The following is a 21,479-nucleotide window of genomic DNA, read 5'->3' on the forward strand; positions in this document are numbered from 1 at the left end:
AATTATTTAATATTTCTCATTATGTAAAAAAAATGTTATAAAACAAAGGACATTGATATCCATAAAAAGCCTATCTACACGGCTGGATATTGGAGAAATTTTACTTGATGAAATGAATTTTCAGGGTCTAAAGTATTCAACCAATAATTACAATTTTACATGTCCCTAGAGGCCTCTAGGGGCGTAGCCGATAGTAACCCTATATAAAAATTGTAAAAAAATAAAATATTTTGAGGGTAATGTATCTCGCTTCTGGAAAACTTCCCTTAAATGCCTTATAGCTACCCTCTAAGGGCCGTAGCTGTATTTACAGATACAAACATACTGGAAGAGAACAATTATAGAGATACAACCCATCCAAAAATTCAAAACCTAATTGCGTTAGATTTCATGTGGACTGGTTTTCTCAAAAAGGATTGGAAAATGAGACGAAAAAAAATACTACGACGCAAAGAAAAGGGGTGTAAAAATGTAAAAAGGAGTTTTCCAATGTCAACCAAAAACACATTTCAGTAAATAAATTTAATGTTATATATGTATGTAAGGGTTTTTTTTATCTGAAGATTAAAAACTACAGAACTGATTAGGTTCTCTATTTCAGATAATTTTCAAAAAGGTCTTGGGATGGTTTTAAGCATTTTTTCAAACCCCTCTTTGTCTCTTAGAAAACAGAGCCCCAAGATAAAAGCCGATCGCACGTTTGTTCGACAAATGACCAACAATAGACATTTTAAGAGAAGCTTTGCCATAAAAAAAACAGCAACACAAATCATGTAATAAGCTATTTTTAATATGAATTAATTTTGTTAAAACACCAAGATTGTTATATGGTGGGCTTTTGTTGTCTCAATATTTATGGTTAGGGGCAGAGGGGCGTGCATAGGGGTGGAGAAAGACCTGATTTTCAAACATTTTATTGCTGGGGCATGTCCGTCCATCCATCTGTGAGCGTAAATCATTCTTGTAAGCCTATCCCAAAAATAAAATTTTTGTCTTAATTTTCAATATTTGTTGAGGTCCCCTTACACTAAATAGCCTTAAACCGTCCCTAAAAGTTGTGCAACGATATATACAAATGGTTAAATTATTACTTGGATCTTACACTAAATTTTCATGTTTTCTCATAAAGTGAAAAACGCAGCGGACTAAAATGATGATTCTCTCCATCCAGCCCCTTTAACCCATTTCCTCTCCTCCTACTGGATGAACGAACTGACCCAAAAAAAGTTCCATGTTAGCAAGCTAAATTAACGACAATAGAAAAAAGAATTATATATATTATATTAATGAATAATGTATATACTTTATAACATTTTGAAGCTAGCTTCCCTACTTGTGGACCTAACTCTTTTTTGAAAGGGTAGCGGTGGGGAGGGAAAGGGGTTGTGATGGACCCAATATTTATGGTTAGGGGCGTGTTGGGGCAATAAAAGTTTTGTTACTCACACTAGGTGTACTATCTTTTCCACCAATAGTATCTTATTATCATACTACTCGCGAAAGTGCTCCTAGCATCCAGGGCCTTCAAGGGATAAGAAGGAAGGAAAAATAGCATAAAACCCTCCCAGTATTTACTTCTAAAAATCAAATAGCCTAAAACCATCCTACGATCTGTGTGAAGCTTCCCCTAAAAGGAGAACTCAATCAGTTCAGTTGTTATTGAAATGTTAGCTTCAGACAGAAAAACCTTACTACTTTACATAAAAGTATTTAAAAAGGTAAATTAAAAGGCTTTCCTTTGCTTCACTATATTATTATCAAACACCTCTAATTTGTTTTCTATTGTGGTTTTTGCGAATATGAACACTTTGCAGAATTTGCAATATACGGAAGTGATAAAACATCCATACACAAAATAAAAAGTTACATACAATAATGTTACAGCTAGAAATAAATCGCTTAGTATGTGGGCTAATTTTACTCTTAGAAATTACATTTTCTCAAAAATTGCATAAAAGTAACCTACTTATATTTTGTCATATATATCAACCCCCTGATATGTGGATATAATTTCCAATACAAGATGGAATATTACTCTATGTAGCAAACCCTAAAAAGTGGATCATTGTTACAGACACCCTGAAAAAAAGTTCTGTTGTAAAATCAGCTGCATAACAGTAAGACTGAGATGTTATCTATTGGAAAAGTGCTTAAATGTCCGTTTGTCTGTCAGTCTGTCAGATACAAAATAACCTAGCAATATCTTGGGTCGATTGGTTATTGACTTTCAGAGTTTAAGTTTGAATGGAAAAATAAATGGATTAGATACAATAAACATTAAAGAGACTAAATGAGATTTTAAAAAGCATAATATATACACTAAAAATTCAGGCTAATAAAGATATTGTGAATCTTTATCAATTTGCTTTTCATTTTCCCCTGAATTGAAAATCAGTATTAGGATCTTTAACACTTTAAAACGCAGCTTTTATTTCATTAATTGGTACCAATCTTAATTTAAGATTTTAAATCAGGTTTTTAACAGCAAAGCTTTTTAAAAAATTTGTTTGTTGGTATAATGGTCGGTTTGATGTTATATGGTGCATCCTATAAGATCAGTTTAGGACAAAGGTGGTGCAATTAATTGCCTTTTTCTGAATGAACTTTGATGTAAAGATTCCTCCGACCAATGAGCATCTACTCTATAACACACTTTTTTCCATCCGCCTGCCTTACGTTATGGAATATAAATAACTTTTAAAATATGAAATATGTGCTTTTTAACTATTCTGCTTCGCTATTATGGATATTGTATTCTGTTTTATTTATTACATAAAATCCTTATAGAACACAAAATGGTGTTCAACAAAATCTGTTTTTTATGGCTATTGAACTATTTACCAATGGATATAGAAAATATGTACATCTTAACAGGAAAAATTGTTGTCGTCAATGTAGGTTGCTAATATGGACCTCATTTATTGTTCAGTTTATTTATGCAGAAGAACGGGAGAGGATGGTAAATATCGTTATTTTGGCCAGCTGCGAGTATTACTTAAATAGATAATAGAGTTTATGAAAATCTGGTACAGCATTCAAGTAATTATATATTGGTTTTTATTACACTAGCGGCTTCGCCCCTAGCCTCTAGGGGCTTTGCCCAAAGAGGTGATCAAAAAATTTTTGGGTGAAATTCGTGAAAAAATAAAAATAAAAAGAACCAAGGAAATCTTCTAAAAAAAAATGGGTGGGATATTTTGTTTTAGGGGGGTTGGGGTTGGCGGTGTCCCACCCCCAAAGAAAATAGCCTAAAACCACCACAGGACCAGTAGGTATATTCCCTGAAGAGTAGAATTCGATCGGTTTAGTGGTTACCGAGATCTTAAGCTTCAGACGGACGGACGAACAGACGGACAGACATCAAGCTACTTTGTATTATAGATATGAAGCAAAGTGCTTACAGATACTCAATCCGCAAATTTCTTTTAAAAACCCACAAAACTGACTCCCCCCCCCACCCATCATAAAAAGGTACTAATTTCTTCTATATGCAGTTAATGGAAATTTAGCATAATCAAATAAACAACACCACGAAAAATCTGCTTTTGATGGTTGTATTTGCTAAAAATATTAGCAAATACAAAGACAGATAGCTATGAGATAAATAGATAGGTAGATTTTTAAAAATATAAATTATGAATAAAAAAGAAGAGAAAAGAGAGAAAAAAGGAGATTCTGAGAGAGAGATAGTGGGAGGAAAAAAAGATAGAGAGAGAGAAAGAGAGATAAAAGAGAGAGAGAGAGAAAGAGAGAGAGAGAGAGAGAGAGAGAGAGGGGGGGGGGGAGAGAGAGAGAGACAGAAAGAGAGTGAGAGAGAGAGAAAGAGATAGATAGATAGAGAGAGAGAGAGAGAGAGAGAGAGAGAGAGAGAGAGAGAGAGAGAGAGAGAGAGAGAGAGAGAGAGAGAGAGAGAGAGAGAGAGAGTGAAAGAGAGAGAGAGAGAGGAGACAGAGAGAGAAAGAGAGAGAGAGAGAGAGAGAGAGAGACAGAGAAGAGAGAGAGAGATAAGGAGAGAGAGAGAGAGAGAAAGAGATAGAGAGAGAGAGAGAGAGAGGAGAGAGAGAGAGAGAGAGAGAGAGAGAGAGAGAGAGAGAGAGAGAGAGAGAGAGAGAGAGAGAGAGAGATAGAGGAAAAAAGAGAGATAAAAGAGACAGAGAAAGATAAGTGTATTATTTCCTAAATATTTGGTTCAATAAGTTCAAGTACAACTTTTAGGAAGTAGGTACTTTCTAGTACATCAAAATATTGATTTTTCTCAATATTTATACAAATACAAAATACAAGTTTTAACAAGGTTGTCACAAATTACTCCACTAATGTGTTTATATTATCATGAATTGCTCTAAATGTAGCTGTCTAAAATATCCATCCCCTCCTCTTTAAATTGAATGAACGAACTGACCAATAAATGATTTTTATGTATGTTAGCAACCTAAATTGAAGATAATTTTTCCCCACGTATATTTCATTGAATTCCCTTATAATAGAAAAAATGAAAGAGGCATATTTTTCAGGGATCTGTAAGGATAAGACAATGGCCGATAAATTGATATACATTCTCAATTATGGCACGACACACAAAATTAACCTTTCTGTAGATTACAAATAGTGTTTGAAACTTTTAGACACTCAACTTCAATAATAATCCAACTAATTAAAATTCAATAAAGGACCCCAAAGTTTTTAAACTTTGGTTACTAGTGTGATGAATAACCCAATGTCCCCTCCCTTCCTGCATATTTTGATTTGAAGAAATATTATTTTCCTGTGACAGTAGAGATGAGAAAAATGATGATTAAGATCTCTAAACTTAGTAACTGTTCACTACTCATGTTTAAAAGAGTTCTATAACAATTTATTATTATCATTTATTATTAGACATGTAAAAATATAACGTTATAACAGATTATTGGTAACAGGAAAAATGATTCATATAAAAAAAAAACATTTAAAAAACATTTTCAGTATGGCTTTAAAACCGATTAATGCCCGCTGGATTAGAACCCGTTCTCAGCAATACTAAAACTATGTATTATAGACAATTTTCCACGAATATAAAAATCAAAATCATTAAATTAAAACCAGTTTTATGGACGGCCCCTCGTGACTGACAAAACTGGTATTTTTTATATAGACGACAAAAAGCCTGTAATGCGACAAATAACTATTCTCAATCTTCATAAGGATTGCATAATTATTTGAACTGGAACACAAATTAATTATTAAAAAAAAACCTTTACTTCAAAATATTATAAAATGATAATTGCCTAGATGTTTGGATGTGAGTTTGTTCGACACATTTACAAGATGATATATCCATCACCTAAATAGATTCATAGATGGATTTTTTAAAATCTGTTGGACTGTCAATCTGCATATTTGTCATTCAGTAATTATGTTTGTCTATCTATCTGTCTGTCTGTCTACCTGTCTGTCTGACTGACTGACTGACTGACTGTCTGTCTCTCTGTTTATCTGTATATCTGCCTATTTATCTATCTATCTATCTATCTATCTATCTATCTATCTATCTATCTATCTATCTATCTATCTATCTATCTATCTATCTATCTATCTATCTATCTATCTATCTATCTATCTATCTATCTATCTATCTATCTATCTATCTATCTATCTATCTATCTATCTATCTATCTATCTATCTATCTATCTATCTATCTATCTATCTATCTATCTATCTATCTATCTATCTATCTATCTATCTATCTATCTATCTATCTATCTATCTATCTATCTATCTATCTATCTATCTATCTATCTATCTATCTATCTATCTATCTATCTATCTATCTATCTATCTATCTATCTATCTATCTATCTATCTATCTATCTATCTATCTATCTATCTATCTATCTATCTATCTATCTATCTATCTATCTATCTATCTATCTATCTATCTATCTATCTATCTATCTATCTATCTATCTATCTATCTATCTATCTATCTATCTATCTATCTATCTATCTATCTATCTATCTATCTATCTATCTATCTATCTATCTATCTATCTATCTATCTATCTATCTATCTATCTATCTATCTATCTATCTATCTATCTATCTATCTATCTATCTATCTATCTATCTATCTATCTATCTATCTATCTATCTATCTATCTATATATATATCTATCTATCTACTAACCTCTCCTGGTTGACTACAATGTATGTTAGGACATGTACATCTACAACTTGTTTCATCCCATTGTTTCCCTGACTCCAAACATCTAAAAATATGTTTTGTTTATCCTGAATTTTGTGAAGAGAACACTAAGGCACAATGACGTCCAAGTTTTTTTTATTTTTTTTTTTGGGGGGGGGGGGTGAGAGGTTTTATAGGTTTGAGGTGGTGGTTAATGTCTTTTAAAAAATGTATAGGGAGTAATATAAGGATTTTTAAAAGTTTGAAGGGGGTATGCACTCCTTTACCCCTGGACTTCTATGCTATAACATACAACATGTAGGGTTTATAGCAAATGAGAAAATGATTTTGAAAAGATTTTGGCTGGTATCTAAAGGGGTAAGATAATGACCGATTTAATTAATTGTAAATCCCAAATGAGGATAAACAAAATTACCTTTTCTGTAGATTACAATTAAGAGTTGACACTTAACTTGAATTAACCAACCAATCAAAATTCAATGAAAGTCTCCAAAGTTGTTGCGCCATTAATAAGAAAACGTTACCTTAAAACTTTGGGGACTAGTGTAATATATTGTTATGACCCTTTCCTCCCTGCTACTTTAGTATAATTATAAGACCCACCTTCGTTTATCCTGAAGATTGGTGCACTTACACGCGCACTCTGACTTGCTGAACATATGATGCTCCCCGCAATCATCAGCGGTCAACGCGCAAGCGCATTTGCACGCGGTGTGCTCTTCCAACTCTATACTGGAGCACTCTTTATCACATATACCTGAAACAAAACAAAGATTTGTTATTTAAAGTATTCAGGGAACTAAAGGGTTTAGACAATGACCGATGAATTAATGTACATCCCCGATGATGTCACATAAAATTACCCTTTCTGTAGATTGAAATTAGTGGTTGAAACGTTTGAACACTGAACTTAGTAAACCAATCATTTAAAATTCAGTAAAAGTCCCGAAAATTTTCAAGCCAACGAATAAGAAAAGGTTATTGTAAAACTTTGCGGACTAGTGTAATAAACAAGTATTACATTTCAATAACAGCTTAAGCAGAAACATAGTTTGATACCAAAATTCAGGTGCATCTCTTTATAAATATTTCAGAAGTCATATAGAAACTGAATAAATCAAATGAATAAGTCAAAAAAATCTTTACAAAAAAATTAATAAATAATCTAATTGGCCTGGCATTCATCTTAATTATTACTAACATTGCCTTGCAATGATAGTACTGCTTTTTAATGTATTTAGTATAACGATGTGTTGCAATATTCAATTCAGACAGACATATCTCGGACTGGAAACTGGATCTTTAATTTCTTTTCCAGTATGGCTTCGAAACCGATTGATATCTGCTGGATTGGAACCTGTTCTGAGCCATAATAAAATATTGTGTATAGCATCGAATTACAAAATTCCACGACTAGTAAAATAAAAATAACAAAATTGGTTTTCATCTTATAATTTTTATTTTTGTATTCACGAAAAGCTGTCTTTAATACGATGCGATGAATATCTATTAGTCATCTAAAACTTAAATAAACTTTTAGTCTTCATTAGACACGGTTTTCTATAAATTAAAAATCATTAAATCAAATGAAATGTAAAAATTAATGAAAGAATCAGAAGCATTAATCAAAATTTCTAAATATAGAAATACATAAACTTATAAATTAGAAATAAAGAAATAGGCACTAATTAGAAAAAAGGTAGATTGAAAAACAGTCGGGTCCAAAAGTAAGTTAAACATAATATCAAGGAATAGTAAAATATAATACAGTAATCCTTATATTAAAGTAACAGGGTGTCTCGACCGAGGGATCTCGCTACGAACCGATATTCTCTCCTTTGCAGTGTACCTTCTCATAAGTCCTAGGATCTGAATTTAAAAGTCAATGGAAGTGTCAGACAAAGAACATAAATTAATCCTTATATGAACCTTCCCTGAAAAGAAGAACTCAATAAGTGAAGTAGTAAGCGAGATCTTAACGGACAGACATAAAAACTTACAAAGCGATAGTATTTCACAGAAATTGTGCATTGACTTTTTAAAAGCGAAGCTTTTCTATAATTAGGGTCGGTCCGTCCGTCCGTCCGTAACGGATAGCTTTTTTCGTTAATTTAGGCATGTTAGAATTGCCCTATCGATTTCAAATTTTGCATGGTGATTCCTTTAGCAGTTAGGTACGATTTAGAAAGCGTAGCAACTCTATAATCATTACCAAAATGTCCGTACGTCCATTTTAAACATGATGATTTTTTTACTTTTTTAACATCAAATTTTTATGTGATCTAATTATCCGATTGATCTGATTTTTAGTATATTGATTCCTGGGACAACAAAGTATAATGTAATAAACGAAGCAATTCTATAATCAAGTCCTAAAAATGTAAGTATGTCCATAAACATTATCCTGTATCAAGCAGTTTTTTAACAAATTTACTCACAATTTTGCTTTGACTCTTATACATTTATATTAAGATTATTCAGTTCTGAAACTATACAAGTGTTAACGTCCGTTTGTCCTACCGTTTCAGTGCTTCGCTTTTATGGATGTTTTCATCCTTGTTCACCAATGTTTATCCCAAAATCTTATATTTTACAGTTAGAACCAGGGGGGATGATGTATAATTAAATAGTTTACAAGAGATTTTTTGTCAATTTAAAAAATCGCTAAAATTTGTTGCTTCTTTGGTCTAACCGCGCCGTTTTTGAGATATTAAGCAACTCTTAACTAGCTACTTTATTAATTTTTGCGGTTTATTTTTGATTGACCCATCCCTCAATCTCTGATCTTAGTGATTAAGCAACTAATTATTTATCTAATCAACATCAATTAGTAAGTTCAAATATTTATGGACAGTTTTCAGGGATAGGATTATGTACAATAAATAAACATTTGAGCCTTAATTTGCAAGTTTATTGGTCCTTGATATATCATTGACGTAAAGCTTTTTATTGACCATTGGCAGGAATTTAGTCTATTTTTATTTCAGTTGAATAGAGATTAACTTTGTTTCATAATCTTTCTTTCAAAATTTAAATTCAATATTAATGTCAAAGTTATTTCTTTATAAATAACCTAATTCTAAACCACCTTATACCACTATATTTTTTATTTTTGAAAAAACTATATTTCTTCTGCGGTGCTGCTCTAACACTGCTGGACCTATCCCAATAGGGAACTATTTTTCTTCGTGGCTCTTCCAACATTTACTCAACATAACCTAACCTAACCTAAAATAAGCTTGCTAAGATGGAACTCATTTATTGGTCAGTTTGTTCATCCAGCAGGAGGGGAGGGGATGGGGAAAAGGGAAGATTCGTTATTTTAGCCCGCTGCGTATTTCACTTTATAAGAGAACATGAAAATATGGTGTAAGATCAAAGAAATAATATATCCATTTATACGATATGCCTGAAAACATATTTATATTTTTTTTCTGTTTTCTGTACATCATAAAATCATTAGCCTCGCCTAATTTTCTAAAATAAACAAAGACAACTAGAACTTTTAACTCTAATTATTACTTTTTATAATTGCAAAAAGTCTAAAGTTTTTTCTGTTATACTTTTTCAAAAAAAACTTAAAGTTAAATGTTTTTAATATTCAGTAATGGATGTATACTAAATGTGGATTTGTGACAGTGGCAAAATTGTCGTACATTTAGGTTGGTACTTATTGCTCAGTTCGTTCATCCAGTATGAAGGGGGGGGGGATGGTTATTAAATCCAGCTGGAAGTTTCATTTGATAGAGTCCATGACAATCTGGTATAAAATTCAAGTAATTATAAATCCATTGATTAGGGTTTAACAATACCAGGACGATTTTATCACACATAAAACTGTAAATTAAAGAAGATAAACCAAGATAATGTGGCAAACCAGTCCTAAATTGCAAAATCGATCAAATAAACTTTCACAGCTTTGTATGAACAACCCAAAATAGCTAAATTGTTGTTTCAGCTTTTCAAATAATTCTGTATCATCAATCTATCTTCACATATTCAGGGGATAAACAAGGAAGAATACATTAAAATAGGAAAGTTGATTAAACTGTAAAACGGAAAAAGTAATATCTTTCAAAAGATTTAGGGAAGCCTGGGATGGTTTTCGGCTGTTTGGGAGGAGGATAAGACAAACAACTGAAAAAATGAACCTTTGAAATACTTCACCCCTCTAAAATTAATATTACATTATGGGGGGGGGGGGAGGGGGGTATTCAAAAGAGAATGTTAAGGTTTCTTAACTTTGAGTATTTGTCTGTCTTTTAGCAGACCTTATAAATTCTTAACCCCGTTCTTCAAAGTAAACAAGAAATAAACGATGATGAAAATATCTATTTCAAACGGAGAAGCAAAATTGTTATTGGAAAACTTCACATTATGAAAGATAGAGTAGATTTCCTACAAAAAAAAGCGTCTAGTCGACTTTTAAGAATTGACAAAAATGCTGTAAAAGTTTTCTTAATTTATTTCTGGAATGTTTGATAAAAAATGTTGATTTTAAGCGACAAAGGTCAAATAAAAATATTTTTGTTGTTTGTAAATTTTTGTCTGTCTTTTAATTTGTCTTTGTCTATGAATATAAATGGGTCTCCAATTGGTCTATTTTTATCTGATTGTCTAATATTTCTTATTTTCTTGATTTTGATATCTTTATATTTTAATTTAAGTAACAGTCATCTATTTATTGTACTTCCTCCAAACTAAAATGCTCGAATCTTTGAGGAAAATCCATATGGGAAGCTCAAACCATCATATTTCATCCTTATAGGGCTTACCAGGGCTCTACCTAACTAAACAATTCTTGTAACTATCTTCTAAAATTAGTAAATAAGAATTCTTACCTAACTTTATGCCACACTTGGCTACGATCACTGGGATTTTCTTCATTCTTGTTTGGCTGGGCAGGCAGGAGGGGTTGAGGGGGGAGCACCCTCCCGTACATCTCTGCACTATCACGTGGCTTGGGGTCATCTAGATATATGCATAGATAGAGAGGTATGTAATAGATTGATGGATATAGAAGCAGATGAATTATGGATGGATGGATGGATATATTGATAGATTGATGAATATATAGATATATTGATGGATATAAAGGGTGTGCAAAAAAATGCGGACATTTTTAAAATTTGGATTGCGCGGCTTGTGTTAATAGCAGAAAAATGTTACGCATATCGTTAGAACCGTTAGGAAGTCTACTTTTGGGAAGTGTAAAAAAATTTCCTCTGCTACGTATAGTTTAGGAGCGATGTGGTAAAATGTCCCAACTGCCTTAAAACTTGACTTGCGAGTAAATCATTAAATGAATTAAATAAATTTCATATTGATGGATATATAGATAGATTGATGGAAACATAGATAGATAGTTATGGATGGATGGATAGATGAATATATGTTTAAATGATGAATGGATAGATTGATGGATAGATAGATAGACGGGTCAGTGGTTAGATTGATGGATTAATGAATAGATACATATAAAAACGTGTATTTTTAAGAAACCAAAAGATTAGAATAATGTTATTGTCTTCATTGACAAAATCCCCATAAATGAGGTTTTCTTAAGCCCTATGGGGGATCTTTGATTTCCACAATTTTTACTATAACATGAGTCAGCTTTTTTGCAGGTGTTTTTACAATTTTGCAGATTTTTTTGTAAACTACATATATTTGAGATAGGGAAAGGGCAATGGTGAATAAACTAACACCTCGTCTCAATTCTTACAGCCTTCATTTGCTTGGCCAGTTTTGTTTATTTAACCAATCCTAACCTTTTAGAGAGTGGCAGCTTATAGTGCCTCAAAAAATGACGTCATACAGTACAAATGACCTTGATATGCCATTATAAATTTGCGTTGATCCATGGTAAAATGTATACTGGCCTATCATTTGTCATTTGTATTGCATTACGTCATTTTTATAGGCACTATAAGCTGCTATTTTTAGAGAAGCTTTGTATTTTTTAAAGTATAATTCTAATAGCCATTAGTAGCGTTGTCAAAAATTTAAAACTCATAAGTTCTTTTTTTGGAAGGGGTTAAATTCTTCTGAGCTTTAACGATATCATATGTTCCATACAGAGACGGCTAGACATAATTCTATTTTTTATATTTTGCTATAAAGAATTGTTATAGTTTAATTGTGAGAACACTTTAGCTAAATGTCCACACGTCCCTCTTTTGCCAATATTCGTTGAGCCGTATAAATAGCTTAATTTAGCTAGAGACAACCATTATCAAAACAAGAACAATATTATTTACTAGCGGCGACGCCCCCAAGAAGTCTCTAGGAGCACTAGAGGAGAGGGTTGAATTTGATAACCTATTTTTTTATTTTAGATTTAAAAAGGAAAAGTAAAATCAAATTTGGGTGGTATTTTTTTTCTAGGGGCGATTGCTCTCGGGTTGGTGGTGGTACACTCCCCCAAAATAGTGATAAACCTTCCCAGGATCTATGAGAAGCTACCCTGTAAAGGAGAACCATATCAGTTCAGAGGTTCTTCAGACAGAGATTATTTTCCTTTATTATAAGGGAAAGTAGCGCACTAGCAAAGGCCAGAAGAAGAAAAATTAATCAATGTTCTTGAACAGTAGAGTTTAATACAGAAATAATGTAGAAATATATATGTATAAGTAAAATTTTACAAAGCAAGCAAAGCTTCAGACATAGTGTCTAGAAACATATATGGAGATAATAGTGATGTTTTTTTAATTCTTGCTTTTTAAGTTTTACCAGGGATAAGGGATGGGAAACGTAGGAAAATATTATTTCAGGCCTATTTCAAGCCTAGGCCTATTTCTAGCCTAATAAACCAGTTTTGGGATAGCGCAGTGGTTCGTATAAAATGCTAATGAAAAAGCTGTGTGTGTGTGTATAGATAAAGTATAGAATCAAATTCAGGTAGCTAGTTTAAAGTAAAAAACATAACTTTTTATAAACCTATATATTAATGGCTTTTGTTAAAATGAAGTTTTTTCTCTCCCAAAATTTTTTATCTTTTTTTTTAAATTTTTAATTTGAACTGTCAGAAAGCTATCGTTGGGTTTCCCTAAGACAGATTTTAGTTTGTATTATTTGCATTTTTATTAATGAGTAAAAATTTTATTTGAAAATTTCATTGCTAATTAAAATTCAAAATAAATAAATAAATATGCACTTGGGTAACATTCTATCAAGTTCTTTGGATACTATACTGGATATAATGTAATGATATATCTGTACTGTGTTGTATTGTACAAAAATTAGGGTGAAGGTGTTGTATCAACTCCGTACTAAATTTTTAAAATTCAAAATACAACATCTAATTTATAAACTACCAAATGAAAATTCGTAGCTACCTTCTTTCCAAAAAAATAATCCCGTTATTTTTGTTTTTTCTATGTGGCCCTTTTTTAATGTTTAACTCTAAGCAGATTTAATAATTAAACTAATGTGATCTAACACCATTTATATTTATTTTTTCGTAGCAGACGAAATCATTATTTTTTCTAGAATTGTCTGCTTGTAAAATTTCCGCCATCTGTGATACAAAACAAGCCCAAATCACAGAACACTATTGGTTTAGAGCGGTAGCCAATATGAGCCGTCCGCCAGTAAGGTCATTAAATTAGGCAAATGGTAAAAGTTGCATGATCCCTTTCAAAACCAGGCCGAGACCTAATTTATGGCCAGGTTTCCTATCCCTTATCCTTGAGTTTTACTTTTAATTCATTTTTCAGCAAACTTATCCGTAATATCCTATCCTATTAATTGCTATGTAATTAAGAAAGGTTTTGTCCTCTGTGCTAAAGTAACAGGATGTATAAATATATGTGTTAATATGCTTACATATCTCACTATGATTTTCAAAGAGCTTTATAATAGTTCTTGAGATTTACATGGCTATTCGGCTCCTTAAACAATAACGTTTTCGTCAAGTAGTATGGAATCCAGTAATTTTACCTTAATTTTGAGGATCCATCCACACACAAAATAGACACCTATCTTTCTATATTCCGTTAGAGAGGAGAGAGAGAGAGAGAGAGAGATATATATATATATATATATATATATATATATATATATAGAGAGAGAGAGAGAGAGAGAGAATGAAATAGTTATGAAAAAGTATAAAATTAATAAGACAAAGTAAGTACAAATAACCAAATATAGAGCATCACTATATACAGAAGAAAAGACAGAAGGACATAAGCACTCAATAGAGTAGCTTCACTCTATTAAAAACAATACTTTACTATGTGCTATACTTTTAAAGACTTAATCAGAAATAAAATTTTATGTCTGCCTCTAATCTTTTTTTTACAAAGTGATAAAACAAGAATAATTACTTCCATATATTTGTCAGCGATCTCAAGGAGTAAGACAATAGCCGATAAATTAACGTGTATTTCCAATGATGATAAACAAAATTACCCCTTCTGTAGATTACAATTAGTGGTTGAAACGTTTGGATACTCAATTTAATGAAAAAAACAATCTAATTTCTAAGTCCCCAAAGTTGTTTATACAACGAATAAGTAAACTTTATTATAAAACTTTGAGGACTAGTTTTGGATGTCTAAATGTCTGTGTGTAACTTAAGATCTCAGCAACAGTTGAATTAGGTTTTCTGTTTAAGGTCATGTTTAAGGCTATTTAATTAGTATAGTAGCCCACAATAAATTCATGAAAATAATACTTAAGAGAATTTAAAGCAAATCAGTAATGGCATTTAATGGGGACAACGGACTGAAAACAGACCCTAATAAAGAGGAGCTTCGATCCTAAAAGGTATTATCAGATAATACATTTTTTTCATTTGTTGCGTGATCACAATATAAAAGCTTCATATCATGAAAGATTAAAAGAAAAGGGAGATATAAAGCTTGAAACAAAAATATAGATATCTATATAATAAAGTAGAAAGCGTTTATTTGTCTGTCCCGAAGGATCTCGCTAACCGCTGAACCGATCGGGTTCTCCTTATCAGGGTAACTTCTCATGGGTCCCAGGAAGGTTTATAACCATTTTGATGGAGGGTACCATAACCCTCTCAAGAGAAATCGTAAGAACAAGTAAGATAGATAGATAAATAGAGGGATATATAGGAAGAGAAATGGAGAAAGAAATAAAGATAGAAATAGAGAGAGAAATAGAGATTAAAAGAAAGATATATAGTGACCCACTGAGAACAAAATAGAAATATAGAGTGAAAAGAGGGAAAAGAAAAAAGTTAGGGAAAAAGAAAAGAAAAGTAAGAAAAGCTGGTATACTATACAAATAATGGAAAAGAGGGAGAAAAGAGAGAAAGAAAGACAGATACAGAAAAAAGTGCGAAATAAAGAAAAATAAAGGAAAATTAACCATAGATTGAGAAAAAAAAGAAAAATGTATCGTTTTTAAATTTTCTCTTGTGTAATAATAAATTTTCTCTTAGTTGCTATCTTAGTTTCTTTCTTTCAACCTCTATTTTTCTCTTTCTTTAATTTACCTTTTTCTATATTTCTCTTTCTCTCCCACTCTTTCTTTCTGTTTTATTTTTGTTAGAAGATGTTTATTCTATTATCCTTTTTACTAAAATTCAAAAGAGAGAAAGCTAAGTCAATTCGCAATTTGAAATTCAAGTAATCTAAATCTCGATTTCCAAAAACAGAATATACAAAGATATGTGTCTGCTTTTATATGTGGATTCTCAAAATTAAGGGAAAATTGCTGAAAGGCACTTTTTGTTAGTTTATATTGACTAAATACATGACAAGATCTTTTATCATTATTTTTTTCTGTCTTTTAAATCATTAGGTGCTTTTTGAGAAGTTTCGGTATAAAAAAAGAGATTCTAAACTTTTTCTATTTACTTAAATTCTTTACAAAGATACACCTAATAAAAAAGTTAGGAATTTGAACAAAAAACTACAGTGTTGAAACTAATTTTGTTATGTATACTAGGTAATGACGCACTTTTTACCCCCTCTCCTAATCATTTTTGGTGCTTTCTGAAAGGCGAAGCATTTCCATTATTACCTTTAACTGTCAGTCAAAAGAAGTCATGTGACGGAAAATCATAATCAAAGAATTGTTTTGATTCAAAATTTTTTTATTTTATATCTAATGGCGGCAATTAAACACAATGTAAGAAGAAAAAAATCTATTGGGGCTTTCCTCAAAATTGACAAGCGAGCGAACAAGCACCGCTAAACCCCTCCTTATAATTAAAATGGTTCTAAAAAATCCCTAACCCTAGGGTGACCTAACCATGCCACCATATACCAAATATAACCTAACCTAAATTTGGAGTTAGAAAAACATTGTTAATTTTTTATACTACGCCTATGTGTACATTATCATCTTTGTTAATTTTTCCAAATTGATTTCAGTCACTTTTTAAGCTTCAAAATTGTTGAAAACAAAACAGTAAATGACATGAAATTCGAACTTTATGGAAATTTTCAGAAATTGGAGCTTTCTACATTTTTTGTTGATTCTTAAATCGGTGAAAATTTAAATGCGCTATATCTCATTTTGTAAAATTGAAAATGAAATCAATTTTAAAAGAAAAAATTATTTATAATAAGGGTCTGTATGTCAGTTAAGGATTTTTAGGCCTTACCCAATATTCATATTCTTTTTATCTCTTTATTAAACTTGTTAAAATTTTTATTAAGTTTCAGGAAAAAATAAAACGTCTATATTTACATTGCAATCTTTACGTGACCGTTTTTAATCTTTTTAAAATTAAATTGTTAAATAACACAAACTAATGTTCTTTTTTTCATTTTAGTAAATATGATACAAATCAACTAGTTTTTCTCTCTTTTATCCTTCTAAAACTTTTTAAAACTATGATCAACCCATAAGAATTTTAATAAACTAGTTGATTAAAAACAGACATCGTTTTACTTTGTATTAAGTATATCTAAAGACTAAAATATATTATTTTAGTAGTTGAATTTGAGTTTATCAATTAAGATCTCTTAATACTAATAATATCAATGAGGGCTTAGAAAATGATTTCTACTGCGTCTATGCCAGATGAGAGACAATTATAGTTGAAGAAGCTCCCATAACACAATTCATTATCATAAGCCATTCGTTATTAAACAGGTATCTAAAAGGATAAGACCAATAAATTAATGTACATTACCAATGATGATACATAAAATTATCCCTTCTGTAGATTACAATTAGTGGTTAAAACGTTTGGACACTCAACTTGATAAACCAACAAATCAAAATACATTAAAAAAAAAATTATTAAGCTAACGAATAAGAAAACGTTATTCTAAAACTTTGGGGACTAACAGCCCATTGTCCCCTCTCTCTCTGGGTTGGTTGTCTGAAAAGTGACAGACACTTCGCCTAAACTGTCTATATCGCACATATCTGTAAAAGAGAGTATGACAATAATTTTAAAAACTATTGAGAACTAATTTCATCTTTTGATCTTGATTAGTTTTCAAACTAAAATAACACAGAATAAACTTTTTTATGTTATTCCCTCAAAAAAGTAAAACAAATTGTTTTCTTTTTTGTACTAACAAGGATGACAACAAAGGCATACCAGCGCATCCACCCTTCTTATATAAAGGCGATATATTTAAGTGTGGAGGACAGAATAAATAGCATAAAACCAACTGAATACTTTGATTTTAAAATTGGTTATAGAAAACTCAATCGGTTGAGTTTTTTAGCGTTATCCTAAAAAAGAAATTACCCTCTAAATGTAATTTTGCTCAGATATCAAGAAAAGCTGTACAGACGAACAGATAAATTTTGTCATAAAATCGTTATACAATCCGCATCGGTCAGTGGAGTATTTAAAAATAACTAAACATCTTTAGAGGATCAATAAAAAGCTTCTCTGATAATTGAAGAAATCTTACTGGACACGAATCCAAAACTTTTTAGTAAATTTTAATGAACATCTATATTTTTTTTTCATATTCTACATATTTATCAGAAATTAATCAACAGTTTTAATTTAAATGCTTTTTTACAGAAAAAAAATTCTACAAGAATAAAGGAATTAGTTATTAAAGTTTTAAAAAATGTAAATTGATTAAAAAACTTTAGAAGCATCAAAAAAGCGCATGAACATAAATAAATAATTATTAAATAGAAAAAAAACTAAAGTTTCTAAAAAGAATTAAATAACAAAACAATGTTATAGGTTAAGAAAAACTTCAGGTTATAATACTTTTAGCATTTGACATTTTATTGGCTTCGCAGCTATTAATTTCAATGTATCTTGTTTATGTTTAAAAAGGCTAAATTAATATTCAACTATTGAGAGATTATTTATATTCTAAGGATTATTGGGAAAATCCATGATATAGCAAGTTGATCAAAAAATGCTTCCCCCGCTCTTAAAAGGACGTCTAAGATTTTTTATGGGGTCGTGGGGGTGGGATTTTTTAGATATTGGAGAAGGGTGGTACTCTAATGCATTTACAATAGTTTAGAACCTAAAATTTTGTTTGTTGGGGGGGGGGGGGGGTGATAAGGAGGAAGTAGGGAAACGCTTCCCCCCTTGGAGTCCTTATCGACATGCAGTTATTCTCATTAAAAAAGGTCGACTTTAGCAGCTATATAATTATAATAGTGACTGCGCCCCTAGCATCTAGATGCTCTGCATTAAAAGATTGAATAAATAGCCTAAAATTTCAAGACTTAATCTAAAAGCTTCCCAAACTGGAGAACTCAATCGGTTTAGTATTTATCGAAATCCTAAGATTCATATTCAGGGGGTAAGGGTATCAATCGCGATATAAAATATCCAACAAACTCTATTGATCATATAATATTCTTTTAAGAAGGGATTATTACATGTAGATTTTTGTATTTTTATGGTTCATCTTTCCGAAGATTATGTAAAATATATCCTAGTAGAAGTGGCTGGATATTTAGGGATATTAAGGGATAAGACAATGAACGATAAATTTATGGAAACTGCTAGTCTGCACTATATAATTAAGATTCAATTAATGTTAGCCAAAAATTAGAGGATGTGTTTAAGGAAGTCTATGACTAATACTTAGGCGGGTTTCAGGTCATTTTCTGTTAGATATTTGTCCTAAGGGTATACCAAAAAGAAAGGTAGTGTAGGTCATTTAAAATCTCGACGCCAACGTTTATATTTGACTTTAGAAGACTATAGGCAAAGCATTTTATCGCAAGATAATATGTTTATAATTTTTTTAAAAAATCACGAAACCTTTCACGAAAACTAAAAAAATCTTTGAATTTCATTAGAATTGTTCTCAAGTTACTTCTGGCTGTTTTTCAATACAATCCATAGAAAACATCATAATATAGCTTGAATTAACGAAAATGATAAAAAAAATATTTTTTTACTAGACAAATATATAAATATTATTAAAATAGAATATCATCAAAAGTTATACTGATTGATGATTATAAAGGAAGTAAATGATACTTCTAGAAAATGGATAAATGATAGATAGATTGTAAATAGATACTGCAATGTAGATAGATAGATATATTCTGATATATAGATAGATAGCTAACTAAACATTAATTAGATTAGATAATTATAATAGTTATTTATCGCATCGATTTAAAGACCGCTTTCCGTGGATATTAAAATAAAAGTGATATTTTCGTAGAACCGGTTCTAATCCAGCGGATATTAATCGGTTTCAAATCCAAACTGAAAAGATATGTATACCTGTTGGATATCTGTATTATTTGGCCAGGGTAGTTGTATGACAACTTCTCTTGGTGCACATGCTGATATAGTTGTAACTGCCTCCTACAATAAATATGAGTGAATGAGTGATTGAGTCAGTCACTCAGCCAGTGAGGGAATAGGATAGTTTTTTTTGTGATCTTAGTGATAAGACAATAGCCGATAAATTGATGTACATCCCCAATGATGATACATAAAATTACCCCCTCTTTAGATAACAATTATTAGATAACACTCGATTTAATTAACCAACTAATCAAAATTTACAGAATGTCATTTTAGATAAAATTATACATATTAACAGTCAGGGATTAACAGTATTAGCTATTAAAATAGATAAATCTATCTGTAGCATACTTTTTATGATAATCAGGGAGGGAGAGAACAATGTAGGGTAAAATATTCTAAAACCCCTTTCTCCCCCCCCCCCCCCCCCCAATAATTAATTTATCCTTAATAGGGAGGGAGTAGGGTTGATCCATATAGACTAATCAAGCAAAGAAACCTAACCAAAACGATCAGAAAGCTTCTATTCAAGCAAAAATTTAGTTTTTGACAATTATATACAGATGTTTACCTAACCTTTTTATGGCAAGTGTCCCATGAGTTAAAAACATAAGGTTTTATAGCAACGGATAAAGATAATAGTAATTTTCGCAAAGTTTCACTTTCATATACAGCTCTCCGCAGATAGCAAAACGGTAAATTATAGGATTAATTCCGGTTTTGTTAGATTCTAGAGGCCGAAATCCAGGGCTAATAAAACTGGTATTAATCTGGTATTAATTGCATTTTACTATTCGTAGAAAATTGTCTATAATACGATACATTACAAGATTTTCTCTAATCCAGAGGATATTAATCGGTTTCGAAGCAATACAGAAAACTAATTTTACCTGAACATGTTGACTTGTACATTGAAATCCCTCAAACTGCACCGCTTGCCGTACAAGGCATGTACTGCTTAAAAAAAACAATAAAAACTTCATTTTAGAGGATTTTTTCACATTATATAAAACTATTATTTATGTTTTTAAATTTCACTGCATATTGGTGTTTAAAGTGGCTTATTTTGTCAATTAGTGGTTGCTTACAATAGCAAACTGATTTATTGGTCAATAATAATAAATCGGCTCCACCAATTTTATTGGCTTGTAAATTGGACCAATTAGCAAACTTGCCACTTTTTTTTCAATCACATCACTTTTATAAAAACTAGTTTTCTCTAAAATTCATCATTTTGGGGTCATTTTTAGGGTAATTTCACTTAAAATCACTAAAAAAGGCTTTAAATTAATATACAGGTGCCTTAAATTATTGCAGGTTTCCTGTTATGAATAAGGATATAAACTAGTCTTAATTTACAGGGGGGTAAACAAAGGGGGAGGGGGGATTCAGAGCACTTTAGTGCATGGGGGGAACATTAAAGAAAGAGAGAGTGATAGTTACTATGGGTATAGAAGAAGTATTTTTGCCGTATAAAGAAGAAAGGTAGATGAAAATTCCCCACTAAAATTCTTAACACCATTCGTGTTTGCGATACATTTGTTTCAAGGGTCGTCGAGGAATTTTCTTACTATACACGGTTTAGGGGGGACTTAATACTACGA

General features: G+C 31.2%; 1 protein-coding gene across 1 annotated transcript; it reads right to left on the reverse strand.

Moving 5' to 3' along the window:
- Positions 1-4,757: 4,757 nt before the first annotated feature.
- LOC145324586 (vascular endothelial growth factor A-A-like) lies at positions 4,758-21,194 on the reverse strand. The gene is made up of 7 exons (XM_080167168.1): positions 20,766-21,194; positions 19,849-19,932; positions 11,027-11,156; positions 6,789-6,942; positions 6,168-6,249; positions 5,268-5,323; positions 4,758-4,845 (listed from the first exon to the last, which is right to left on the reverse strand). The coding sequence occupies exons 1-7, from the start codon at positions 20,856-20,858 to the stop codon at positions 4,758-4,760; spliced, it is 687 nt and encodes a 228-aa protein (XP_080023294.1). The 5' UTR covers positions 20,859-21,194.
- Positions 21,195-21,479: the final 285 nt, after the last annotated feature.

This window comes from Acartia tonsa, chromosome 7 (assembly GCF_053477335.1).
Source record: "Acartia tonsa isolate MP-2025a chromosome 7, ASM5347733v1, whole genome shotgun sequence".
In the NCBI taxonomy this organism is placed as follows: domain Eukaryota; kingdom Metazoa; phylum Arthropoda; class Copepoda; order Calanoida; family Acartiidae; genus Acartia; species Acartia tonsa.

What these genes read in the sequence shown, in the direction of transcription:
- LOC145324586 (XM_080167168.1), bottom strand. Translation starts at nt 20,858, where the DNA reads ATGAAGTTTTTATTGTTTTTTTTAAGCAGTACATGCCTTGTACGGCAA. An exon ending in CAAGTGTGGCATAAAGTTAG is followed by an intron (nt 6,943 to 11,026) that starts GTAAGAATTCTT and finishes GTTTTGTTTCAG; the next exon opens with GTATATGTGATAAAGAGTGC. An exon ending in AATCTTCAGGATAAACGAAG is followed by an intron (nt 6,250 to 6,788) that starts GTGGGTCTTATA and finishes ACATATTTTTAG; the next exon opens with ATGTTTGGAGTCAGGGAAAC.